Source organism: Harpia harpyja, chromosome 13 (assembly GCF_026419915.1).
Source record: "Harpia harpyja isolate bHarHar1 chromosome 13, bHarHar1 primary haplotype, whole genome shotgun sequence".
In the NCBI taxonomy this organism is placed as follows: domain Eukaryota; kingdom Metazoa; phylum Chordata; class Aves; order Accipitriformes; family Accipitridae; genus Harpia; species Harpia harpyja.
Genome location: NC_068952.1, coordinates 4026987 through 4054293, shown reverse-complemented (window position 1 = coordinate 4054293; position 27307 = coordinate 4026987). Strand labels below are relative to the sequence as shown.

The 27307-nt window shown below is 42.9% G+C and overlaps 1 protein-coding gene and 1 long non-coding RNA gene across 6 annotated transcripts in view; one reads left to right on the top strand and one right to left on the bottom strand.

The window, feature by feature from the left end:
• Positions 1–18527, top strand: part of FOXN2 (forkhead box N2) — a 34113-nt gene extending 15586 nt beyond the window's left edge. Inside the window, exons 4-9 of one of the 5 annotated variants that reach the window (XM_052805911.1) lie at positions 6563–6687; positions 11557–11621; positions 15991–16059; positions 16522–17038; positions 17340–17694; positions 18241–18527. In XM_052805911.1, coding sequence (XP_052661871.1) covers positions 6563–6687; positions 11557–11621; positions 15991–16059; positions 16522–17038; position 17340 — 777 coding nt within the window. In that variant the 3' untranslated portion in view covers positions 17341–17694; positions 18241–18527. Of the gene's footprint in view, positions 1–6562; positions 6688–9439; positions 9897–11556; positions 11622–15990; positions 16060–16521; positions 17695–18240 lie in introns of those variants that run through there. The other 4 variants (XM_052805910.1, XM_052805909.1, XM_052805912.1 and 1 more) reach the window with 4 other exon arrangements.
• Positions 18528–20715: 2188 nt separating this feature from the next.
• Positions 20716–27015, bottom strand: LOC128150070 (uncharacterized). The gene is made up of 2 exons (XR_008237926.1): positions 25917–27015; positions 20716–23621 (listed from the first exon to the last, which is right to left on the bottom strand). It is a non-coding gene; the product is annotated as an uncharacterized LOC128150070 (long non-coding RNA).
• Between the last annotated feature and the right edge of the window lie 292 nt (positions 27016–27307).

Genomic DNA, 27307 nt, shown 5'->3' with positions numbered 1-27307 from the left:
GAAGCTTCTTAATCTGGTGCACTCTCTATTCTCCAATGTTGAAATTTCAGGGTGTGTTCCTCCTTCCCTGCTTTTCCAGCATGGCCATGGCTACGATTGCACCGGGAAGCAGCAGAGATCATGGGATGCCAAGCAGCTTCCCCGCTTGGCTAGTACAGGTGTTTCCCATTTGGGTGCAGATGTGGTCTTCTGCAAGGCACACTTGCTTGCAGGCATGTTGTATGTACGTGGCTGAGTGTTTCTCAGTCTAAAAGTGACTCTTTTGCTTGTGATCTTCTTTTACACTTAGCAGAGCTCTAGCTTTCCAGTTACAATCTTAATTCCTGCATTTAATGTACTGTATTGCTTTAACCTCGGTCATAACCTAACAGTGTGTGTCTCTGCGTGGTGCAGGCACAAGCTTCACTTCTCAAAGTCGAGGATACGCTTTTCTGTACAAATTCTTTCTTCTTCTGAATTGCATGATTTTACTAGTGACTTCCTTCCTCCCTCTCTCATTTCCCATCCCATTCCTCAAAGAGCCATCTCTGACTCAAATAAACCAACAAACCACATACCAAAAGTCAACAAACAAATCCCGGACCCGTATGCGTGGAGGTCAGCCTAAGTGGTAACAGGCTTGTTATCAGACGTGCACGCAATGCATGGCGTGCTTGACAGCCTCTCGCTGTAGATAGAGGTCCTGGAGCCAAGTGGGCATCGGGAAGAACTGCCTTGTACTGGTAGGACTGAATGTCACCGCTTCTCAACATGCCTGCTTTTACATTAAACTGTTAGGGTGTTGTTTTCCCAAGCAGCAGCTTTGCTCTGGAAAAAAAAAAATGACTTTTTGCTGCTGTGTGGCAATCCCGTAACTCCCCCATAGCCGAGTCCTGCCGAGTGTTAGGACGGGCTTTTACTGCGGCTCATGGTGCTGTAATGGAGGAACTGAGATGCTGCAAGCTGTGCCTGCGTGAAGGACGTGGATCTGAGCAGCGACCGCGCGCTGCCGAAGGTGGCAAAGGTGCCCTTAAAGGACTGGGTGGCTCTGTCCAGAAAGGGAGACATGAGTTTTGGAAGAATTAGGGCATGGAAGGGAAATCTCCTAAATCAGTGTATGAGTTCCTGCTGTCTGTGAATCTGCCCTTTAAAGCTCAGCTGTTTCCAGCCTGGAAACCCTCACGGTTTAGGAGTTACTAGTCAAACCTCATGTCTTGGCATTTGGGCGACAGGAGCTTGAGACTGTCTGGTCCTCTGCTTACCCTGGCAACTCAACCAATATTGCTGGGCTCAGCGGACGGCTCGCTGCTAGATGTGACATCTCTAGCAGGAAAAACATAACGCATAATACCTACCACCAGTACCAATAAGGTGATGCTGATGTGCTCTGTCAGCATTTTTGCAGGGCTCCAGAGGCTGCACCACTCTCTAATTCTTAAGAACAGAAACTGCATTTACCAAAAAAACCCGCCCCCCAAAAAGCCCCACCTGAAACTTTGTCGAAGCTTCCCCATTTCCAACAAACATAGTTAAATCTTTACTCTCTGCCCTGCTTAGAAAAGGACCCGATGAGGGTACTGCTCCAAATTCTTCCTGCAAAATAGGTCCGTGGTGCGCAGCGTCACGCGCAGACTCCACGGGAGTTGTTCTGGCAGATGACGGGAACGCTGCGGACCCCTTCGGGTGAGCTCCTCAGGTGTCACTTCTTGGAGCAAGCAGCGGTAGCTTACAAGCTCATTTTTCTGATCGTGTTGCCTGTAACCATGTGCTAGCCATGCCTCTCGGCGCTTCTCTGAGAAGGCAAGATAATTTTGTATTTTCTTCCATTTTTTTTGTTGTTAATGGCATCTTAATTGTGTCTCGAAGGGAGCACGTAGCCAGCTCTCGTCTATCCCAAGTGCCTGTGGAAGCAGAGAGGCCCATGGCACATTGCATCAGAGGAGCATGGTTTATTTTGTAACGTCAGGGTAAGAAGGGTTTTAAAGCCTTTCAAATGAATCTGGGCTCTTGTATTGGAAGAGCGTAAATGTCTGATGGGAGGGGAGGGTCTGTGCCCCCGCATCCTGGGGCAGGCTGCTTTCTGACACCTCCCGGGCTATTGCCGTCGGCTGTCAGCTACGAAATCATCGCCTGGAGCTCTGGCAGCAAAAGTAGGAAAAGTGTCCTCACGTTTGCCATAATGCTGGTATTTTGGTTTGGACTGGGAGCGCACTTCAAAGTGAATCTTCTGATTTTTCCCCACTTATCCCACATGAGCTGGCACTGCAGGGCAGTTTTGGGACACGTGAACTGCATTTGTTTTGGCTGGTGCTAACCTGGAAGAGGTGCTGCAGGAGTGTGCTTGCTGTGCCATGATTGCTCCTGGACATTGTCCACAAGACCCTGCTAGAGCAGATCTGAGTAAAACATCCAAGGCACGTGCGGGTGACCCCTCAGCACCAACTTTCTCACTTCGCAGAGCTGTTTCTACCGAGCTGCACCACATCTTGTTGCAGATGTAGCTGTGGATGGTCATTCTCTTTGCACATATATTTGTATCAGCCAGCTAAATACCTTTACCCTGCCTGTCACAGCCGGCTGTGGCCGTTCGGGGGTCTAGGACAGCATTCAGCAGAGTTTGGGGGAAGGCCGTCCTTGCTTGGATTGCTGAAAAATATTGTGTGTTATGGTTTTCTTTTAATGAGTTGAAGGGCACTGAAGGGAAAGTAACTGCCTTGAGATGCCTTATGAGCCAGCACTGCAGTCAACAGGAGGAACTTCTCCTGCCATGGAAACAGGATGTATGTACGTCACATCTCTGCTAAAATATACATTACCCTTTCTGTATGCACATATTGTGATGCTGCTGTTATCTAAGTGGTTTGTCAAGGTTTACCCCAGGTGATAGACTTACGAGCTGAAATACCCTTTCTTATTACAGTTGCAGTTGAGCTCATGTCTGTGGTCATCCAGACAGATGAGATTTCTATGATTCTATGATTCTGTTTCCAGTGGTTCTCTGGTAATGGTGGTTGGGAACTGGAGCTGATGAACAGCAAGGGGATGATGCTGGAGCCTGTCCCTGGGACACCTTGCTGTGGCCCTGCTGCCCCTGAAGATGTGGAGGTGTGATTGTGGGCCAGCGATCCTCAGAAGATATAGCTAATGCTCTTTGCATCTTAAGCACTGTCATGCAGCCTTGGGGTTGGGGGGAAAGAGGTCTGTAGTGGGAAATTGCTTTTTTTGAGGGAGCAGTGTCTGATATTGATATACAGCACAGGAGGACCCGAAATGAAAAGCGGTTTGGAGTTGGAAGCCCTGAAGGGTCTCCCTGCTCTTTGCTAGACTTTTTTTTACAATCGTGGGTTTGGGGATTTTTTATTAATCGATACCACTGGGGAGAAAAGATGCGAGGAGGCAGGAGCGGCATCCGCATCAAGCATCAATTTGGCATGCCACTGCTTCCTCCGGAGGTTGGGGGGGGACAGGGCTTGAATATCTTCAACAGATCTCCCTTTCTTCTTGGTAGATATGTGTTTTAGGGGTTTTTTTTCTTCTTTTAGGGTTTGTCTGTCTGTTTTTTTTTTTTTTTTGACAAGAGATGGTGGTAAACAATTTGTGTGGCCGTTCAAATATTCAGGCAAAGAGCAGGTCCCATCTATAAGGCTGTAAAGATAGGAGAGAGATGTCTATTATCTGATAAACCTCTTGGTGAATATACAATATACCTCCACGCACACCCACAGTGTTTTCCAGCGGTTCCCCTAGCTGAAGTGGAAGCAGCTGGTGAGAACTGCCCATACCCGACGGAGCCGGGGCTGCTGCCCAGGGCTGAAGCTCGTGGAGGGCTTTCTGCAGTGCAGGGATGGGTGTCCGCCTCTGCAGTGAGCCCAAGCCACCGGTGCCGGCTGAGTTGCTCTATTTCGGGCTCTCCTTGCTGGACTGGCCATACCCACTGGTCGTACTTCACTGCTAGCTGGGGAGGGACCGCGCGGGGTGGTGGTAAAGTTAAAGGACAAAGCTGCACCATGGGGGGCATCTCGTTTCCAACCCATGTTGCTATAATCAAGCCCCAAAATGCTGGGGGCTGGAAACTTACTGTCTTTACGAAATAGCCCCAATGCTTCAAAATGCAGGAATTATTTTCCTTCCTTTATTTGCCTAGATAAAATCCTACAAGTCAAATTAGAAATGTTAGAAAGATGCAGAAAAGATGATAGACCAAAAAATAATCTCAGAACAATATAACTGCCCCCCTCGTTTTGAGATGGAGAATCAAAACGGTCTGGTGGCTGCTCTGTGCTGACTCTGGAGGAATGTTTCCCCTGATGTTAAATAAAAGTTACACCTACATTTCAGCTAGCACATCAACAGTTGCCCCACTGTTGATGAGAAATAGTAACCTCCAAAGCCAGTTTAGCATTTTAGATCATCTTAGGCTTAGTCTTTGCTAGGAGAAATGGCACAGTCTTTTTGTTGCCTGTGGTTAGACCACTGGTTTGTTTTAAAGCTGGATGTATCTGTGTTCTATAGGATTTCCAGCTCCAGTTGTGCATGGCTTGTCCCCTAAAGCATGACACTAACTTCAGACCTGTGTTGGATTTCCACTGCGTGTCTTTGCCAAGCAGCAGAGGCGAGTGGAACGGTGCACAGGAGCAGCCTCGTGGGCATCATCTCTTTTGTTCGATGTCTGCTTTTAGTAGAAATAATGGTGGGTGGAAGCGTGGTTTCACATTACATCTAACCCAATCTAACTACCCAGAGAAGTCGTCACCCTGTTTATTGCCTCTTGCGTTGGAGTGTCTGTACGGCTTCAGGATGTGCCCCAGTTGGGCTTGCTGTTGCAATCCCTGTGTTAGGTTGTCAGGGCAGCCAGCTGGTGGGAATACATGGCTGGGAAGATGAAGGAGGGAAACTAGCCCCATTCTGGCTGCAGGCCCCAGCTGAACTGAATTAGGTGTCAAGTGGAAGTCCTGGCCTAAAGTAGCAGTTAAAACAGTGTAAAGTGGTGGTTTGCTGGTCAAGGAAGTTCTTGCTGCTCCCTGAGGGCACAGCCTCAAAGCTGCCAAAGGGAGAACAAATTTAAAAAAAAAGCCAGACTTAGGCAGGGTTGGGATGCTGGGGAAAGGGTCTGGGTCCGGGAGAGGTGCAGGAAAGGGATCAGGGTGTTAGTCTGTCACTGAGATGAGGGATGAAGCCAGTTGGGAGGATAACCCCTGGTAGTACCTAGCCGGCTAAATCATCCTGCCAGCCACCATGGCTGTTTAATTAAAGGTAAGCTTCTTGATAGGTATCTTACAGAATGTCCTCAGTTTTAGCATGAAAAGATGAGTATAAGAAAGATTCAGGTTAAAAAAACAAACAAACAAACTCTGAGAGATGCTGCAGCTCAGAGATCTTTATGAAAGGCAGTGGCTTCAACTAAAATGATGGAGCCACATCTCTCTTTCTCAGCTGGAGCTCTCCCTGATTTTGAATTTTCACTATTGATAGCAAAATATTTTCTCTTTTCAGGAAATGCCCTATGACTTAAACAGGACCACAGACTTACATGCTTTGTGGGTCCTTTTCAGTCTTAAGTAAGTCATGGAGCATCCATCCCTAAAATGGTATTAATACCCCCTCGATACTGGCAGGAGGAGGCCAGCTGGCCTCTGTGGGCTCACAGGAGGTGCCCCACGAAGCTTGGGTTTCTGCTCTGAGACTTCTCCCCCCAGATCCTCTAGAAAGATCTTTCTGTTCAGGTGTAGAGCTGCCCCGTCCTTCTGCCACATGCATGACCGCTCCTGTAACATCTGTTTTACCCCCCAAAACCTGGTGCTGCTACCTGTAGGGCTGTCAGCTGACCTATCAGGTCAGTGATTAGAGAATTGTTTTAACTTTTCCTGTTTAATTTTCGTCTTTATGTTGCAAGAATTAGCAGGCTCAAACCCCAGTTGTTTTCTTTATTTAGTAAATATGTGAAGAAGTACTTGAGAGGAGCAGGATGTGCTTCATCTTGCTTAACTTTCAGCATATCAAATTTAATATCAAGAATGACTAGCGCAGTGGTGCTTACATTGTTAGGTGCATCAAAAATACATTAATTAGGTTTTCAGGTTTTTGTAGCTGTGCATCCGGCAAGATGCTTTTACAGGATGGTGTAAAGTCAAATGAGTATGTGGCCATATCTAAGCAAAGGGAAAGGTGCTTTGGTTTCTTAGAAACCTGTTAATCAAAAGACTGCTAATCAATTCACTGATGCCTGGGCAGATCCTTAAACTCACAGCTGTATTTACCAAGTGTTAAAATAAGGTTTACAGCTTTCAGTGGACAAACGTGAATGGAAATGGGGCTTTAGAGAAGGGGCTTCAGAGATGCTATCCCAAGCTGCCAGATGGGTGCTTCCATACTGTATAACGAGGGTCTCGGGACCATACGCTTAGTTTGGGAGCATCTGCTTTCCATGCAGGCGATGGAGCTGCCTGAGGACGATGTACATCGGCTGTGCAGTGATGGATGCCTACGTCATTGTGCTGTGCTGCTTCTTGGGAATATTAAATTAGAAATGACTGTAACAGCCTGGCCCTTGGATCTTCTAATTTGCAGTACTTCTTTCTTGCAGGTGAACGGAAAAGGTTCGTTATGGTGTGTTGACCCAGAATATAAACCTAATCTTGTCCAAGCACTGAAAAAGCAGCCTTTTCCCTCAGCACTTGCATTTTATACTCCGCCAGCGTCACCACCAAGGTAGGTGAATTTTCTCATCCACGTAGGGCGTGCGGTTACGTTACTCCACCTAGCAGAGGAAATGCCCACGCAGGCGTTGATGTGTTGTTACCGGCTGCCACCTAAGAGAAGAATTTGAGTGGGTCCGATGAGGCGGGGAGGTGTAATGAGCTCAGGCTTCCCAGATAGCAGATCTGGGGTTCGTGTCCAAGTCGTCTCCATAACTGTGGGAGAGTTTAAAAGAAGAAGGTTGGGGCTGTGCTGGGTGCTTGTGGGTGAGCCCAATTTCTCTGGGGGACAGGCAGTCCCGGGAACTGGAGCAAAATCCTCCTTCAAGCACAGTTCACCAGGACTGATCTAGGGTGCCTGGTGCTGCTAGCTTGTAAGGAGGTGTGTATCTTCTCCTCTAAGTCACTCGTCTGGATATAAAATGTATATATTCTATGCTGTTGTCAAAAACAATCAACTTTTCTACAATCTGAAGTGCTTAGAGGGGCTTGTCGAAGAGATGGGTGGTTTTCTCTGAGGCTGTTAAAAGCATTTTGCAGCAGGGATTGGAAGAATAGCCTTTACCATAAACATACTCTGAGGTGGAGCATGCAAGACTGCTGAAATCAGGGCTTCCTCATCTGACACAGTTTAAGATTAGGCAATAGATTTTGGAGAATTTGAAGTCAGTGTCATGTGGTCTCAGTAGAGGAAGAGGAACGGCAGCTGGGTCAGCCTATAGAGGTGGGACGGAGAGGAGGAGGACAGAAAGCAGAGGAACATGTTGTCGGTGAGCTCAGTTCTTAGGTAGGCACGTGGCCGGTTTATCTAGTTCAGCAAAGAATTTGGGTGAGATAAGAGATAACTAAGGTCTCTCTACATTGCCCTATGCCTTAACCTTACTGCGAGGAGTTTCCTTAACAAACAGGAGGAACTGGGATTACTGGAGCAGGATGTAAAACTGATAACATTGAGCAGACCTTTCTAAGGGTCCAACGGGACATTGACCCTGGGAGCTGGCACCCCTGTGCAAGCCTTAGCTGTCTGGCAGCGGCTGAAGATTTTGTGGCATGGGCTTTTCCAGTTGGGCTTGTAACCTACAGGACGTAACAGTGGTCTCTGACCTTCCAGCCGTCTTGGGCTGTAAAGGGTCATCTTGGGTTTGAACAAGCCAGGCAAAAGTGTCCTGTTTTCCAGCTTTCTGCTGGAACGGAAGCATTACTAAAGTAACCCTGGAAGTGTTTAAATATTAAGAAATAGTCAAATTGGAAAGTATGAGATGGCTGGTGGTATTGTCAGGCTTTGTTTTATGGGAGCAAAGATTACTGAAACTACTGTAACCGGACTCTAGATGATGCTTTTACAGGCTTTAATGTTTCTACATAAGGGCATGGACTTCTGTTTTTCGGTACAACTCGAGTGAAGGTTTGGTCCTTGAAAGCTTTGTTAACACCGTGTCTATGTTAACGTGGTCAAACTTTAAAATTAGAATAATACAGATGGGAAGGCACCTGTGGATGTTGTCTATCCAGCGAGAGGAACAGAGGATCAAGACAGACTCAGCCTAGGGCAGGTCGTTCAGAGCCTTGACCAGTTAAGCTTTTAGCATCTCCAAGGTCTTCAAGATTAGTCCGATGATACAAGCATTGAAGTATGATTTACCTAGCTTGTATAAATACAACGTACTGATATTGGGTGTAGGGAAGGAGAGATTTTATCTGAATGCTGAAGTACTTGCAAGATCAGGATTTTAATTTGAAGTTGTTGTTTTCGGTAACCTTTTTTCCTTCACTGAAGGACTAGCCACACTTGCCAACAATCACAATTACAAGGAAATTCTGGTCCTAATGAAGCCACATGGCAAAATTCCCACTGACTTCAATATGTGAAGGGTTTTACAGTGCTTGTATTTATAAGGACAACAAAACAAAAGCAACATTTTAAGATACTAAACTTCTCCCTAATGAAAGCTGGTTTATTTTCCTTTAATAATAAAAAACGTTTGTATGACTTTCAGTCATGCACAGAAAAACAGATCTGTCTTTTTCCCCTTCCACATTTGAAAATTCTTGGATTAGATTTAAATTCTGGCCTAATTTTGGGCAATGGCCCTGAAGGGGCTGCCTTGTGTGTGGAAAGAAAGAGAAAGCCCAGAGGTACAGCTGGAGAGAGGCTGGCAGGACTGTCCAAATTTAACTACAGGGTGATGCTAGAATTCGGCTGCAAGAGTCTCTGAATTTTTCTGTGGGAGGGCTAGTGTTCATAATTATTTTACAGTGTGTTCACAGGGAATATAGCTATCATTCAGCAGGATTTTAAAATAAAATTTAAGGTGTTAGTTGGAGCAGAAGCTTTCCAAAACTGTAATCTGTGTCTAGGTACACTGAATTTTCTATTATCATAGATGATTAGCGTCACTGGTGCATTTTATTTCTGCACAGCTTGTTCAACAAGTCAGTGCAAGGCCCCTAGCTGCATTCTCTTTCTAGTACTACATGTATTATATCCCAGGGCTCTGGGGATGGCCAGGGTCCTCATCTTGCAAATACCTTATGCATATGCATAGCTTGTCTTAATCAATACTAAGCATTAATTTGCTCTAGGAAAGCTCTATGTGGATATGATTCTTGAAGGATCTGAGCTCAGACAAAAGGATGAAGGTGTTTGGCATCTCTTTGTACAATTTACCTGCAGACTGCAGAGCCAACCGTGTTGGGGTGGGTCCACGGCTGGCCTTATGACATTTTTTTTTTTTAATAATTATTTTTAAATTTTTTCCCCCCAGTTTTGGATCTGTTCCCTTTGCACTGCATCACCCTTACAAGAAAACATACTAGACAGTGAACTCGAGTTTTGCACATGTTCATGTTCAGCTGCGCTGGATCTTTTTCCCTTCGGTTACCATATTGGGAGATGCTTAAATATTACTCTCCTTTTCAGTAGCTTTGGTTACCTGTGCCAGGCAGGCTGCAGTGCTGCAAGAGCTCCTTACATAGTTTGGATGATGCATTTCAAGCCACCTTGCTAGTATTTTTTTCCTCCTGCATTGTACCAACCTTTAGAGCTGTTACCAATGGCCAGCCGAGTTTGGAAAAGATGATGGCAAGTTGGAGCAGTGAGAGTATTAAACGGGCATCCCTCATTAACAGCTGTGCAAAGTAGCTGATCTCAGGGTTGTTGAGATGTGTGCAGCCACAGCACCGGCCAGTAACCAGTGAAAAATATTTTCTTCAAAATTCAACTTAAAAGAATGAAGATTTTAGTTTTAAAAAGGTATTTTAAAAACTGAAGTCATTGTTTGGGTTTTAATTAATGATCTAGACAAGTAATTTAAAAAATGTTAAGTACTTAGCAGCTTTGTGATTTTGGGGGGATTTGTGGCTGTACTTTATTTTGGAAAATAGAGCTGCCTAAATATGATAAATATAAAAGGTAAACACACCTTAATGATAGAAATCACCCTATTAATCCCATGAGGTTGCTGTTACAGGTTGCGCTTGAAAAGTCTGCTCATCACTCTTCGAATTCTTCCAGTGATACTATAAAAGATGCATGTTGCTATGTTTCATGCTATTTTAACAGTGGTGTACTATTTCTGTTGTATTTATTTCTAACTGTTTGCTAGTATATTTATAATGAACTGAATATTTAGGACTGGGAGTGTAGCAGAAAACCATGTGAAAACTTTAACTTGCCCTTTATTCTGTAAGGTATTAAGCGGTACTATGCCAGGTGCAAAGCTGGTCTGATAACGCAAAAAAGCAGACAGCATCACCAAAACATCCCAGCTTCAGATAACTTTAAAATCAGCAGATTATCTTGGTTTGGGCTTTTTTGTTCTTCCGCAGCTTTTTGCACAACACTACCTTTTGTTATTGTTAAACTCCAACCACTGTTTCGAAGAGCAGACGGACACAACTGGTCCTTACCTATTCTGTTGCTCCTGGGCCCTTAAGCATCCCTGTATAAGCTACTGTTTTGTTCACATGTAGGTTTTATTTACTAAAAATACATATCTTTATTTAAAATCCAGCCTTTAGGCAGTGTCCTGGTATTGGCTGGGACAGAGTTAATTTTCTTTATAGTAGCTGGTATAGTGGAATGTTTTGGATTTAGTATGAGAAGAACGTTGGTAACACACTGATGGTTTCAGTTGTTGCTAAGTAGTGTTTATAGGAAGGTAAGGATTTTTCAGCTTCTCATGCCCAGCCAGCGAGAAGGCTGGAGGGACACAAGGAGTTGGGAGGGGACACAGCCAGGACAGCTGACCCCAACTGGCCAAAGGGGTATTCCATACCATGTGGCATCATGCCCAGTATATAAACTGGGGGGAGTTGTCCTGGGAGGGATCGCTGCTTGGGAATTAGCTGGGCATCGGTCAGCAGGTGGTGAGCAATTGCATTGTGCATCACTTGTTTTGTATATTCCAATTCTTCTATTATTATAATTATTATTTTCTTCCTTTCTGTTCTATTAAACTGTCTTTATCTCAACCCACGAGTTTTACTTTTTTTTCCCCGATTCTCTCCCCCATCCCACTGTGTGTGGGGGAAGTGAGTGAGCGGCTGCGTGGTGCTTAGCTGCTGGCTGGGGTTAAACCACGACAGGCAGCTACATAAAATCTGTAGAAGTTAGGCTCACTTGACAAAAAGACTTTTGCTTTGTGTGCGTGTTTGGAGGTGTTTTCCAAGTGCTGATGGTGGCTTATAGTGCTACATAAACCATCAACCAATGTGTCAAGCCATTTACTGAGGGCAATAGAAATTGCTTGCCCACCAAACTGTGGTGATTGGGTTGGGTTTGTTTTTACCTTTCTATGATCATTGTATTGTGTCTGCTATACTTTGTACAAATCATTTGGCTAATTAGGGCTTCGCTTTGACCTGTTGAATTTCTTTTCAGTAGGTCAGCGTCCCCTCACTACCTAACTTCAGTCCTTCAGCAGAATCATGGCCGATCTCTCAAAGGTAAACATTTAATTTTCTTTCGCTCTGCTCCCCTGGTTTTAGTTGCAAGCATGTCCTGAAGCCCAGCTAATGTTGTGTATGGACCTGGTCTGAAGGGTCTGCTAGATTATGAAAAAAACTGATGTAGTAGAATGCATGTGTATTATATTAGCCGTTTGTGTATTGAATTTAAATCCATAAGATGAATTTCAAGATGTAATAGGGGCCATCTTGTTCTGCCAGCAAGGTATTTAGCAGACACATCACTCCCAAATATGACCTACTTTAAGAAAGAATAGTTAAGTAGGAAACAAATCTGAAAGCTACATATCTCTACACTAGTTTTATTGCTTACCAGGAGCTGAGAACAAAAGGCAGCAAATTTTAATGTATAAAGCTTGTGGGATATGGCCACAGAAGTCCCTTAAAGTTGGTTCTTTGATACAGGTGGGTGGGAGAGCATGACAGGATTTGCAGGGCAACGTGGAACGAGTATCCTTCAGAGGAGTATTTCACAGCTGTGTGGTACTTTTCACTCACTTGCCAAAAAGTTGGGCGCAAGCTGGTGTTATTGCCAGTGTAGTTATGCAGGAAGACCTAAGTTCTGGATATTAACCCAGTTAACAGAATAGCCTCCTGATGTCTGTTTAGTTTAAGGTTCTCACCTTAAAAATTGCAAAATGTTGATTTTAACTCTTGGGAGTGGGGAATAGGGTGGGTTTAATACATGGACTCTGAATACAGGCCTTGATACTGTAGGCTGCAGTGCTGCTCCTCCGTCAAGTTTACATCCCTCTGTGTTTCCTACACTAGCAATGAAGTAAGCGCCGGAGAAAACAAATCGCGTCCACAGCCAAAAGCTTTTATGTTGTATAAATGTTATTTTAACAACAGTCACCAAAACTTGGTGGAGAAAGATTGGATAGGACCGAGTCATGCTCAGGATATTACTGTGGATGAGTGATCTCTCCTAGCCATGGCAGGAACTCAGCAGCACGACACATTTCCCCGTCTAACGAGTTAAACACAGTTGTCTGTAGATGACGTTTCAGAAGGTGCCCATCCCTCCTGGTTGTCCCCGCGGTGGCTGGCAGTGCTGTTAGGGCAGTTGTTTGGCACTTGCAGACCTGCCCGAGGGTGGGCTAGGCACCGGCAGCAGCGTGCAAGCTGAGCAGGGGATGTCGACGTTAGCTACACCTGCACTTCTGTAGCACGGACAAACCCAAAATGGTATTGCTACTGAGAAAAAATGCAGGGTTTGGGTTTTCTTTTTTTTTTTTTTTTCTGTTTATTTTCAGGGAATCCTTGCTGAAGTGCAACATTGCTTGTCTTGCTGGTGTCCCCTTTCTCAGCCCCCTGGGATCTACTTACTCTTACAGGTTTTAACAAGCGTTAGAGTAACAAGGACTTTACCATAGTTCTGTCCTAGGGATTTCTACTTTTGCTTTCTACAAGGGAAAATAGCCAGCCAGATTCAGATTTAAAAAAAAACCAAAAAAACCAACACCTGAATTTAAGATGGAAATCTGTTTTTCATCAACAGTCAAATGCAAATAGAAGTAGCAACAGCTGTTGAACAGAAGATGGTTACTTCCTTTTCCCATACGTACTTTTTTAGAAGTTTTCTTCATTTTAAAACATTTTAGTGGGCCTTGGTACCAGGAGGGAGCTAGATAGCATGCTGGGTATCGCAGCATTTCTTTTGAAGAAGCCTGTTGAGCACAGGTCTTGCACCTCACTACTAAAACTTAATACATTGAAGGCTTCTCCTTGTCAAAAATAATAATTTTTTTTTAAAAGTGCTGAAAAGTGAATTGTGCTCAATTTTTAAAAGGCTGTTTCCAAGAAAAAGTGAGCATGTGTTAATTTGTTGTAAAGGTGTGTTGTTAAAGCTCTTTCAAAAGGATAATGAAAGGCCACCGACAAAGTAGGACTCGAGCAGCATAGCAGACATCCAGCACTCTGGTTTTGCTAGCACGGTAGGCTTTGAGGTGAGAAGGTTGCTTTTAGTTTTTGGCCACAAACCAGAAACATTGGTTAGGCAGCAAAGCCAAGGTTTTTTAGAGACCAAGCAGCTGCCTGGTCCACAGATGATAACTACCATGCATCCAGACAGAGGTTTTATGGTGGTACCTGGGTGGCGAGGAAGCATCCTTGGGTGGCTGGCTGCTGCAGGGCTGCTAGATCGGGGATTCTCAGGGCTTGTTAGAGAATACACGAAATCCCCCTCCTCTTAATGATTTTGCTGGTGTGTCCTGTGACAGGTTTGGAGATTGCCAGTCTGATGGTAACTATTCCAATTTGCTACACCGGAGGTGCCACAATGATGACGTATATCTCCTCTCATTTAATTTCTGCATCTCGGTGAACCTGTTCAGCGTCTCCCTGGCATTAGAGACAACCCATTAATGTTCCCGGGGTTGCATAGGGCAGCTGCTGTGCATATGAAAGAATTCCTTGTAATAAGGTGCTTCCTCAGCCATTCTGCTGGGGAAGCATAAATTTGGGAAATACTCCTCTGTCGAGGAGAGCAATCACAAATGAAGCCAAAGCACATCAGCGGTGACACAGAGTTCTGCAAAGAAGTCGCTGCAGAGGCATCTCTCCTCTTTCTTTGGGGGTACTAAGATACAGAAATGCTCTTTGCAGGTAGTAATTCTCTGTTGCATTAATGCCTCTGCTTGTCATTTCAACAAGGCAGTGCTTATATACCAACATCAGATGTTAAAATAAAATGTCTGTGATAGCAAGCAAGGAATGGGAATATTTCACTTTCTGATTATGGTAATGGAGGAAAGTAACTCTTCATGCTTTTTTTATTTCTTTTTGTCAGTTGGATGCATATGACTTGTAAATTCAGGGGCTCTATTGCTGCCAAAGAAAGACAAAACAGAATAATAAAAAATAATCTCATGAGTGCAATGGGATAGACCTTAAAGTATGCTGGTTTTAAAATGAGACAGTGAAAACAAGGGGGGGAATGTGTATGTTTTATAACCTGTGTTGGAAACAGCAGCTCAGTCCCCTTCCCATGTTGGTCCAACATTCCCAAGGTGTCATGTTATTCAAATTTCTCCTTGACCAGGGATGAAGTTAGGGACAATTATTTAAGATAAGGAAGCCAAACTGACAATTCTGCAGTCCCTCTCCTAATACTAACTGTCCCCTCAAATTCAGTAATATAGTTAATGCATATAATGGGGTGGGGGGAGAAACAAATGCCATCAAAAATTGCTGATGTTTCACTTCAACAGTTCCCACCCAAGTTCCAGTTCAGCAGGACTGAGAGCCCGTTCTGCTCGCTGCCGGTACCTTCCAGCACGTTGTCTTCCAGCCATGCGTCTCCACTCACTGCTCATGTGTACATACATACATACAAACATACATACATATGTACACCTTGGATGTGGTCTTTTGCTCTGAGACACCAAGGCTCTTGTGAGAGCTGACTGTCTCTTTGCTCCTCTTTTGCCTGGTTAGTCCACCATATCTATTTCTTATATATTTCTCTCCTGTATAAGGAGTATTCATCATCCATAGTTGAAGTGAGTGAAGGAAGACCTTGGATTTCCTCTTTTTTTTTTTTTTTTTTTTTTTTAAAGTGCATGAGCGTGTTCTGAAATGAGTGGGAAAGGTGTGCTTGTTTCTTTTCCTTATCACCTGATTCTGGCTAGAGTTGTCACTCTTTGCCATAATATCCTTAAGGTGCCCTTTTTGAGATGTAAGCAATCCACTCTGGCCAGTGAAGGATGGCATTTTACAGCAGCGCTTGTCACCGTAGCTAAAAGCACCACAGTTTACCTAAATCTTTTTAAGTGCCTATTTATTATTTAGATCCCCATGCTTTCTAGATCGAGCAGTTCAGTGCCCTTTCCCCCCTCGTCTTCTCAATGTCTTCCGTTTGACTTGTCGTTAGTGTGAAAAATACTGCTGGAGGAGAGAGGTGTGCTGAATTAGGGCTGCGTTAACGGGCACGTTCGTTCTCAGCCTTGCATATTCACATAACCAGGGTATGAAGCTGCTGAGATGCTTTGCTGTGCCATATGCATCATCTTTCTTAACCAGTACAAACAAAAGCCACTTGTTGATAAGTATAGCAACAGCATCGTCATATTGAATGTCTAATTAATGTCACTGATTCTTGGCTTCAGCTTTGGTAAGTGCAATGTGAGAATTCAACTTTTGAATATCATAGTTAAGGTATGAGACTGTTCTATAACTGTACTGCACTGTACAAGAGTCATGCTGTGTCTGAATTCGTACGTTTCCCACCCTCCCCTGCTCTTTATTGTAGGCCAATATATGCAGATATATATTCTCTGTATGTTCTAGGGACCTCATTTTGTCAGGCTTACCCGAGATCTAATGTTTTGCTGCTTCTCCTTCACAGAATCCGATATTGATGCTGCTACTGCAATGATGCTGTTAAATACTTCCATTCAACAAGGGATGTTGGACTGTAAGCATAAGCCATTTTACCCTGTTTTTCTTCTGTACCCAGCAGCTAAATGTTTTCTCCATAAAGTTTCAGGAAATGAGTATGGTCTAGTTTTCAGATAGTAAAAGCAGTCAAGAAGAAATTCTAGTTTGATTATTCTTTCTGCTAGCATTACAGAGTTTTATAGAACCACCTTCTTTTTTTTTCCCAGTTAATTTTGTTTTTTTCTGCAAAGTTCTTCCCCTGCCCTCTTTGTGCTAGATGGTAAGAAGAGTTTCTTAGCTACTTCTCTGTTTCTCCAGCTCTTAGTTGTGATTAGTTGAAGATTGTTGTCCTCTGTGGATGACAGTAAATGTGCACAAGATATTACAACTCTTAAATCCTCACGTTCAGCTTACTTTACAGTCAACCAGCCATAGTGTGCTCATTTTGCAGGTGATCTCACTGGAGTATTTGCTTACTGACAAATCTCATTTTTAATAGGTGAGAAACCTCAGCCTCTGAAGACACCTAAGAAGAGGAGTTATGGCAGTGCGTTCAATCCTCCCAGTTCCATAAATTTGCAGGAAAGTGATTCCGCGGCCACCAATATCGATCCGAAGGAGGATCACAACTACAGTGCCAGCAGCATGGGTTCCCAGCGCTGCGCATCTAGGTCCAGCGTGTCTTCCTTGTCCTCCCTTGACGAGGTGTATGAATTTATCTCCAAGACCAGCCATGATGGAAGCGATGGCAGCGAAGGATTTCACAGTGAAGTGGATACAGACGTTGACTATGAAGATGATCCTCTTGGAGACAGTGGCTATGCATCACAACCTTGTGTAGATACCTCTGAGGAAAGTCAGCCTAGCAACAAAGCACTCAAGGAGTTATGTCAAGAAATCGATGAGGAGTTGAAAGAAGCAGCGGGGTCTCTGCTCCACCTCGCTGGCATCCAAACATGCTTGAGTTCCTTAATAAGTACTGCAAAGACCCACTGTCACAAGCAAAGGAAAAAATAGTATGTTTGTCAGTGTTGAATATATACATATATATTTTTTTTAATTGTGGCAATACTCTTCTACTTTTACCCTTCACAAGGGAGATCAAAGCCATAAGAGGACTCATTGCTTTTTTATTTTTGGCGCTAACTATAATTTAGCCATTTATTTTTAAATCACTGCCTAAAAAGAAAAAAAAAATATTTAATCTTCTCAAATTAGAAGAGATGCATGACTTGTGAAAACCTGAAAGCATACTTCTTAATGATCACTTTTTAATTTTTTTTTCCTTTTTAATAGTTGATTATTTTTTTTTTCCAGAGATATGTTTGTTCAGATGCACATTGTGGATCATATTTACATCTCTGCTGGCCCCATCTGCAGAGGTGAATTTTGCCCTAAGGGCTCTGACTTCCATGTAAAGGATTAAAAGGGAGGACAAAAAAAAAAAAAAAGCAGGGGCGGGGGAAGGTCCTGGCCTCAGTTGCCTCCTCCCACTCGTCCTCTCTTCCCTCTTCTGAGACAGGTCCCAGTGGAAACGCTGGGGAGGCGACTCCGAGTGGCTGCAGTTTTCAGCCCATCTGACACAGTGGCTGAAAACCCGTAGCGCTCCAGGAGCTGCTTTCAGCAAGATGCCAAGTACCTCCTGGAATAGTGGGGATAAGGGGGAGCTGAGGTGGGTACCACCCGCAGTTTTCTTTTTTTTTTTTTTTTCCTCCTTCCCCTAAATCTGTTGTGTGCAGGTCAGATACCTGAAGGCAAACAGGTTGGGGTTTTTTTCATCTTAAGACAAATTGTCTCTTTTTCTGTGGGGGTGTGTGTCCTTTTCATGCAGATGCATGCACACATACATATGTGCACCTTGGATGTAGCCAACAGCGAAAGCTGCCACTTGCCAAGTTTAATGTTGTCCTCGTGTTATCACCGCTGTTGAATATGTAGTAGCTGCGTAGTCCTGCAACATCTACCCTTCTGCTCCCCTGTACCAATTCGGGGGGAAAAAAGAGCCCAACAGTTGATGGTGGTGACAACGTGGACGAGGTGGAGGCTTTAGGTGGCGAACAGCTGCTGAAAAGGGAACGTCTTACCCCCTAAACTGAGACAAAATAGAATAGCTGCCTTTTGGATCGGTGAACCCTGAATTGTTTTGGGGGTTTTTGCCCCTTCCCCTCAATGTTCATTGTTTTTGTCACATGGGCTGTCCTTACCTTGTGTTTCCCAGATCACTGTGCCTTGTGCTGTGTGAACCCTATCAGCCTGCTGCCGCATATGGGGCATCTAACGGCTTTAGCCTTTGGATGTACATCATAGCTCAGGAGGACCTATCTGTTTTGGGAAGAAATTCCTCCACAATTCATTTTTGCAATAAGAGAATCTCTTTATAGTTCCCAGACATCCTTCAGCCAAAAATGTTTTAGTGGTATGGTGAACTTTTTTCCTCTTTTTTTTTTCTTTCTTTTAAAATCAGTGGTGATTGCTTATATCTTCCTGTAGATGATGGCTTTTTTTTTTTTTTTTTTTTAAATTTTCTGTTAAAAAATGGGTAAGCAGTTCTGTTGGAGTGGGTTTTAACAGTACTGTATGTATAAGGATGCCTTAAGTCTGTTGCAGAATTGTATACAACTATCAAAGGTCATCTTTCCTGCTTCTGAAAGGTAGCATGATGTGCCATAAACGTTCTCGCTAACACGTGAAGCTATTGCTTCCAGCCGGTGTTGGGCAAGCTGGTTGAAAATTAGGAGCAGAGCTACCTAGGAAGCCAGTGTCCACTGTTTTGGTTGTTGAAGACAGTGCTGGATTCAGCCAAAAGTTAACCTTTCCCTAACGGGGTATTTTTCTGGCTATTTGGAGGCCTTTCTTAGATCAGTGTGGTTGGGGGTTTTTGGTTTTTGTTTCTTTTTTCTTATTTGTCAGTCTCTTCGTGAATACTGCCATAAACTCTCTACTTTAAATATGAACACAGCCATGCTGCTGAAGGTCTGTTGCTCTGAGGGCCTCTTCCAGTGCCTCTTGAAGACAACGGTGGTGCTCCCGCTGACTCAATGGCTGTTGGATCAAGCCTGAAATATTTGAGGTTCTTTGTGTTTTGGAATTTAAAGCCAATTATGTTTTTTCTTTAAAGCACAAACACTAGGAAAAAAAAGTGGTTTGGGTTTTTTTTCCCAGTTTTTTTCCAGTACTTCAGTTTTTAAGAATATTTTTCTTCCCTTTCAAGAAATAAATCACTCTGCTGCATTCCTGCTTTGTGTGAACACCCGTTAGCCTACACCCGTAACAGGGCAACATGTGTGCAGATGTGTATGTCTTCTGGATATCACAAGTGGTGCATTAGCCAATTAGATCTGATATCGTATGTGTTACTGATGGATAGTAGGGGTAAAACTCGCTATTTAAAGGAAATTTAAGTACCAATGCAGTGGTTCTTAGGATTTTGAGATGTGGAGATGTGAATGCTCAGTGAAACTGCTTTTTGCTCGCGGGTTGCTTTTGTACCTTGGTGGAAAACTGCAAAGAAAACTGCAGAGTTTGTGTCCATGCGAAAATGAGGATTCAGCTACACAGAAGTGTTGTTAGCAGTCTGGGATTTTGCTCAGTGCCATGATTTCAGTTGCACGCTGTTAAGAGGGGTGCTGCCTGGCTCTCGCTGATGGTGGTTGCAGCCGTTCTGTAGCTTCCAGTGGAAGCTGGATCAAGGTCCAAGTATTCTGGAGACTGCGGTCATAGTCGGCTCCGTGGTTTGGTTTGGTTCTGAATTATTTTTTTGCCTCAGATAAAATTTGAGAAGGTTAATACTTACTAGGAGTGTGGCTGTGCCGCTGTTAACCCTGAAGTTGGTGATAATGACTTCAGCATTTCTGAAGGGATGGGGTTGGGATGCTAACAATGCACTTAATTACCACGTGCAACGAGCAATAAAGCCATACTAATCAGAAGTTAGCGGTGAAAGCTGCATCCATCCTTACAGCTTTCAGCCTGGGAGAACTGGAATTGTGGAAAGGGGGAAGCAATTGCAGCCTTTCCCCAGGACACAGAGTGGTGCGGCAGGGCCATGCTCGTCAAGCTTTGCTGGCTTCCCTCTCTCCTTCCGAAGGAGAAGGCAGCCGATCAGGGCCCCTGACCTATTCCACCACGTTGTTCCACGCCTCTGCCCGCGTGTTTTGGCAGGTAAAGGCCGCCAGCTCAGTTGCAGAGCACCCCTCTTGGTAGCGGGAGAATAGCTGCCCTTCCTTTCGCTTACTTATCTAGCATTGGGTTTGGGTTTGTTTGCCACCTCAGTTAGAGACCCTGGTGTATATAGTATAAATGGAATATAATTAAAAGTTATTTTGATTGTTGTTTTTTTTTTTTTTTCTTTGTGACATATGTAAAATGTTCATGCCAATGGTTGACTCGGATATATTTTGGCAAGAAAAGTATTAATGAACCACGTTCAATTCTTTAAATACAGTGAATAAGTGTATGAGACTCATGTATAAGAGAGGCTGCTCTGTTCAGGATAAATCTAATGTGAATACTGTACGAACCTGTATTGGCCTTTCAGGTTCCAATACTAAATTACTGCTTTTGCAAAAGTCACACACATCAAACATTTTCAAATCCGACTGTAAAATGGAAGTTGTATGGTTTGCAACTTTTCATCAGCCTGAAAAGTAAGTAGAAGCTTTGGTTTAAAGCAAAGTACACTCATACACGTTAGTAATGGTGTAGTCAAAATATTTATTGAAAAGAAAAAGTAGAATATTTTAAATGTTGCACCTGCCATTATATCTTAAAGCACATTCTTCACACCTAACTGCCAGTGCCATTATCAAAGTCTGTTTTATAAATGTACATTTCTTCAAACTAAAAAGTGCATAATTAAAAGTATTATGTTACTGCCATATAGTGATATAAAACATTTTATAATTGCCAATTCATTGTAACTATTATTTATTTAAAAGTGAATTGTAAGAATGCTTTCTGATCAAATGAACCAGAGTTGTTTTTAAACCGTTCCCATTAGCTTGTTTCTAATGTAGCATAAGCAATGTCCTTGGGTTTGTTTAGAATAATTTTGCCAGTAGGTGACCAACTCTAACCCTTTTTCCTCCAGTTTAGTCCTTTACCCGTTTTAAAGACGATTTACAGAAGTTTAGTTTTTTGTATGCTAATCTCTGTTAATTAAAACGTTTATAAAGTTTATTTTTACCAAAGAGATGCAATTCATTATGACAAAATATTGCAGAATAAACTTTGTTTTATAACATTTGTGACTTTTCTGCCCACATTTTTCATTCAGATGATCAAAGGGGCTTTTCTAAAATAAACAGCATTGCAAACAGAAAGCGCTGTGTTCTCTCTTTATCTACAGACCCTGGTTCTGGTCTCAGACGGTGCTCCGAGTGCACCACCTTCCCATGTAAACCCCTTCCATGAGACGGGACTGGTGTAAAAAGCCAAATGTGTAATTCATTGTAGGTTGGTTAAGACGGTTGCGTGCATGAGGAAGTCGCCTGTAAAATACTCTATCAATCCATAGTAAGATTTGCTTACAGTTAGGTTCATCCATAGCTGGCCCATAATATTTGAAGAGCATCTTATTAAGGCCAAGATTTCACCCTTTAACCTGGAACTCGAGGAATGTTTTGACATCTTGGAAATTGCTGAAATACTACTGCATACCTTTTGCCCTCCTGTGCAAAGCATTTGTTTAAATAGAAATAACTCACATCTTTTTCTGATGAAACATCTGTGATTATTTACAGTTCTGTATCCATATCGCTGCGGCCAAGTTGCTTGTATGATATTCAGAGATCAACAGCGTAACACAAGACAGGTAATTTAAAAAACGTGTCCCTGGATAAAGCTGCATAGGTCTTGTTTGGTGTTTTTTTTAGTGTTTACTTTCTTTAGGTATGATTTACAGTTCTGTTGGGTCTTTATACATAAGGCCGTATGGAAGGTGGGACCAACCCCCTCTTCACTAGCGGGAACGAAATACTCCCCATCCCACTTTCTACTTGCCTCGGCTTGCTGCTCCCGGGCCAGCTTTCCCCTCGAGTGCACGCACACACGTGTGCCCTTCCAGTGCCTGAGAGGGAGAAGTACCGCAGGAGGGAAAGAGGATGTGACATGATGCTTATCTCTCTTAAAAGCAGACATTGGTCCATCTCTTCTATTTTTGTTTTTTTAACCTACTAGTAGCACCGAGTTAAGTTTCCGCTGTAGGAGCTGATGTAAATACAACAGTTCCTTTTGCAATACTTGAAGTGATACGGTAGTTTTTAACAAAGACTTGCCTTCATCACCGTATCAAATAAAATTTAAATCACAAATTACAGAATATATATGCACTATTAATATCTTTGATTTAGTGTTCATCCTAATATTACTGATAACAACTGCTCTAATTAGTTTGGACAAAATCACAGCTATGTATCATATGTTAATGATATCTTTCTAATTGTTATTCACTATATTATGCTAAGAGAGCCTTAAGTTCGTTGTTAAATTTCCCAAGAGTGTTTTCCTCTGTTACGACTTTGCTGGAAATTACCCTCTGTATGGAGCCACAACTCTCGAAATAAAGCATTAACTGAAGCAATTACCCACTTATACCAGCTGTATTTTAAGGACATTTGTTGAGGAAATGCTTAATAGATTAGATTTATTTTGAAAAACTGGCTGTCTAAATTTGACACGCAATAGGGTTATACTTTCACAGATCTTGAGCTTCCAGATACCTGTAAGTGTTCTTAGTTTGAGTAGTCTGAGTAAATACATGTAGCTGTGAACATCTGGTGTGCTTAGAGGTAATCACACAGGAGTATTAGTCCAGCAACGTTATTGTGAACTTTCCCAGCATATTTGGACATAGAAACTCTCTTCCCTGTTTATACCCGCGAGAGTTGTTCTTGCACCCGAGATGGCAAAGCAATATTGCCTCTGCTTGAATTTTCAGTCTTTGGATCAGTTGGGTTTCTTGTTCTCCTTTTTTTTCCAGCAGGCTCTCCTGAAAGCTGCCTGCTCTTACAGTTATAAACTGCTTACAGCTAACGTAAGATTATTAACTGCCCTCTGCCAGTGTTAGTTTAAACAGCTCTTCGTTAAACATCAGTGTTTATTTTCCTATTGCATCAGTACAAGAGCAATCATTTCCCTCCTTAGGCTCTTGACTTATTAAACAAACCAAGACTATTTGGTTTCCGTTTGGAAGACATGATCTTCATTCCTCTTAACCACTTTTCTGTACACCAATTCCAGTCTGAATTCAACCTGCTGGCACATGCATGAGAAGAGCTACTGACACTCTTCTAGAGTGCTGGTGCTTTTTGTAACCTGGCCTTAATATTTCCCTGACTTTGCAGCACCCGTCTTGCCTGCTATGTCCTAGGCTTGCCATGGCCTTTACCAGTCACATACAGTCATCTAATCCTGTTATCAACTAATATGTCCATGTCTTTGTTCTCCTCCATCACTGCCAAACAGTGAGGCCCCAGTCGGCAGAAAAAGTTGGTAGTTCATGACCTGGAACATGATTTAATGAGATCTGTTCTGATCCTGAGTCTTCGTGATCTCTCCTGGTAGCCTTCCTGCTCACCAGGAACTCCTTTTTGGTGCAGCCTGCTGCAATAAAGGAGGGACAAGATTTGTCAGCCGTGATATGTATTTCATCAACGCATGTTGCCATTCAGCTCGTTTTGCAGTTATCTACAGGGTTGGGTTTTTTTGTTTAAAACAGTGGGGACAGATCAAAGGTGTCTCTGCCTCATGTCTTAATAGGAGATGCTACATCTGCCATTGTCACACTTAATTTGAGTCATTGGAACGACTACCCTCAATCAAGTGCTTGTCTGTGCTCTTTCGACGTTCAGAGAAGGACATCCAGTTTCTTAAAACTAGGTATGTCTACCCGAGTGTTGCTTTTATGCTGGTTGCCATAATCTCCATTTCCATAGTATCTTGACTTTCCAAGCCCTAATGGGCAGCATACTAGATTGGACTGAATACCTAATTTCTGTATCCATTCCAAAGATGGTGGTAGCAGTTAAGCACTTGGGTATTTTCCTGCCTAGAAATGCAGGTTGGTCCCTATCACACCAACCTCAGAAGCTGATGTGCTTATGTGCTTTGCAGTTGGCAGGCAGGTGTTCAGAAAAATCTCTGTAGGTGCCTCTATCAACCTTCACACAGCATCACTTTTAAAAATAGATTTCATGCCTCAAAGGCTTTTTTTGATTTAATTAACTTGGTATCCTGGTTTCTTACTAACATCCAGTAGGTTCCCAGTTGTTTTAGATCCTAAAATTAGCTCAGCAAACTAAATTATCAGTTAGTTTCAGTAAGGGTACATTTTATTCTCTCTCATAAGCTTTGTGCATGTTTTCAGAACTGCTGGTGGAGGTTTCCATGCTCTGAATACACAGCCAGACCTCCACAAATTACAGGCATTTTGCTTTTCTTTTGGCTCTGAGTAATTTGAAAAGATTAAAAATCCACCTGTGGAGTTTGACTACGGTGTGCTGGCTGAAATGACCTGCTGTTTCGCGCAGACTCTGCGAGCCCTTCTGCGGGGCTGGTAAGGTGTAGGCAGAGCTGAGCCATTTCAAAAGAAAAGATGTTTCCTTACATCTCTGAGTGGCTACACAAATCTGGGTATTAACTTGAGTGTGATCGTGTTGTATGCTACCTTAAAAAAACGATGCCGCTGTGCTGCATGATGTCACCTTGACCCAATCATAACCCATTTTCACCGAGCATAATGTTAACTCCCCAGAGAAGCATCCGCTGAGTGACAGCAGCATCCCATGCAGCCGTTGCTAAGCGACAAGATTCGGCTTTCAGCAGGATCTAATTTTAAAGTATTTAACCCTAGATCTGTCAAGGTTCATTATTTCCAATGTGGTTGTTAATCCCTACTTGTTGGTGTCCACCTTCACAAATACCGCGGTCCTGGCAGTGTTGCTGTTTTACTTATCATATATAGTGGCTCATAACGAAGAGAAGCGTAAGCACCCTGGGTAGATCTTGATACCAAATTTCATTTTAGTGCTGATCTATACACAGAAATAGGGGATGCAATCAGAGGTGGAAAATAGTGCATTGTCATTCTGTGAATCTTCCTTTCTTTGGTGGCTCGCGCAAGTGGCTTGCACCCACTTTCTTTCTAAGGAATGATGGTTTTCAAATGAATGAGTGCCTGTGGATGGGTAGCTGGCAATAACAATTAAACTTCAATTTTTAGTAATATTATGTGTCCTCTTACTTCTAGATGAATTTCCTCTAGGTTAAGCAGCTTGTCTTCTTATCTAAAACCATTCCAAAAAAGCTGCTGTCATTTTGAAATTTAGGGGTTTTTTAATCCTGGAAAACTTTAACTCTTAAATCATTACATAGAATATTTACAGATCATGCTGAAGTTCTGCAGAGGTTGGGGTTTTTTTTGTAAATAGTTTTCTATATTTTATTTCTTTCTAAAGAGTAGAGGCCTGGAAACCTACTCCCATATTTTACAAAAAAAAAAAAAAAAATTTCTGACCAACTGTGTCATTCCTTGATTAATTATTACACACATCCCTGTAAGTGCACTCACGCTCACTGCTAGCTTCTTAAAGGTATGTGGTATTTCACTCAGCTGAAATAATGCTGCTTTTACTGGTCAGTATCATAACCATAAAAAAAAAAAAAAAAAAGAAAAACACTGAGAACTGCACAACCCCCACCTATAAAATGTAGTAAAATACAAGGAACAAAAAATTAGATGGTTCACATTTTTTAAAACTGGTAATACAGTTCATCTCAGCCTCGTAATCCCCCCTAAGATTCTTCCTCCTCCCATTGTTAGGGTTCAAACCCAGCACTGTGTTGCTCCTCACGCTGTTTCTCCTTTCCAGTTCATACTAATTCGCAAAGACAAACCTGTGTCCACCAAGGCACTTTTTCCAGCAGTCAATTTGATCGTAACACTCCCCTGCTGCCTTTCGATTCTCCCAGGGCATCCCCCCTTCCACTGCTTCAAGTTCATGTTTCCCATCGCTGGGCTTGCGATGTACAAACAACTGTTCATCGCTTTCTCCGTCTGCATGGTGTGTCGTGTCTTCTCCCCGTGCTCTGGAAGTGATGAACCCTGCCCCATGTCTCCTCCATCCCTCTTCTTTTTCCATGACAGTCTTTATGCATGAAAGACCTGGCTTTAGCTCATTCCAAAAGTCCAAATTATTTTTGGAGGTGCCACAATCTTTTTAAAAATAAAAAATAATTTTAAAAAATCTTCATTAACAGGAACAATTCTGATTCAAATGTTTCCAAAACTACTGGTAAACCTTCCAGATCTCTGTCCTTTCTCTTCTCATGTGTCTGTCTCTGGAGATTTGAGAAAATTAAGACAAACCCATGCCATCTTTGCTGCAGGTAACAGCTCCTGGTTGTCGATGTTGCCCACATGGGCGAATCAGGACTTCTTTCAAAGGCTTGCAGGTCTGTGTCCACAACTGGTGTATGTGAAAGGGCATCTATTGCTCACTGTACAAGCTTCATAACGCTCCTTCTCAATTCAGTCTTTTATCTTTCTCTATGAAATTGGACAATTTGTCTCTCGGGCTTTAATGTACATTGCTTTTTTTTTTCTTTCTCCAGCAAACATGCAAGACTGTAGAATGTGAGTGCAGGCAGTCTTAGCTGGGCCAACGTTTCTCAGCTATGGCCCCTGCAAGCGTGAAGAGAAGAAAAGCAGGAAACGAGGCTGTAGAAGATGTGCAGACCTTCAACAAAACATGGCAGAGCTAGGGAAGAGGTTTCATTTTCCTGGAAGAGTGGGAATTCTGCATTCAAAAAAAAAGGAAGAAACATAAACTTTTTCAGCTGTTACTAACTTCTGTGGTTTTATGGAGCAAGTATCAGTAAGGATTTGCTGTGAAGATACGGAAGTTGCTGCTGTTGCACAAAGGGCTGGTATGTGTTTTACCCGAGTGGAACGTGAGCTGCAGAGTGAACTCTGAATTATCACAGGCAGCTGCCTGCTCAGTTTTTCCATCTTCTCGTTCTCAGCAATTTCTTTTTACACAAAGGCACCACTCCCCCGGCCATGCACACACCCTATAGATGACTCAAGCTATTTATCCTATGGGCTGGGAAGGGACACGAGAGACAGGCTTGTTTTCATTTCTATTTTTAAATGCTACGGCAACACTGAAAATAAGATAATGAAGACTAGAAATAATTAAAAGAAACTGTTCTGTGAAGTGCATATCTGTACATGCATATACATTTTTTTTTGAGTACTTGGCTTTTTTTTTGTTTTATCAGAACAA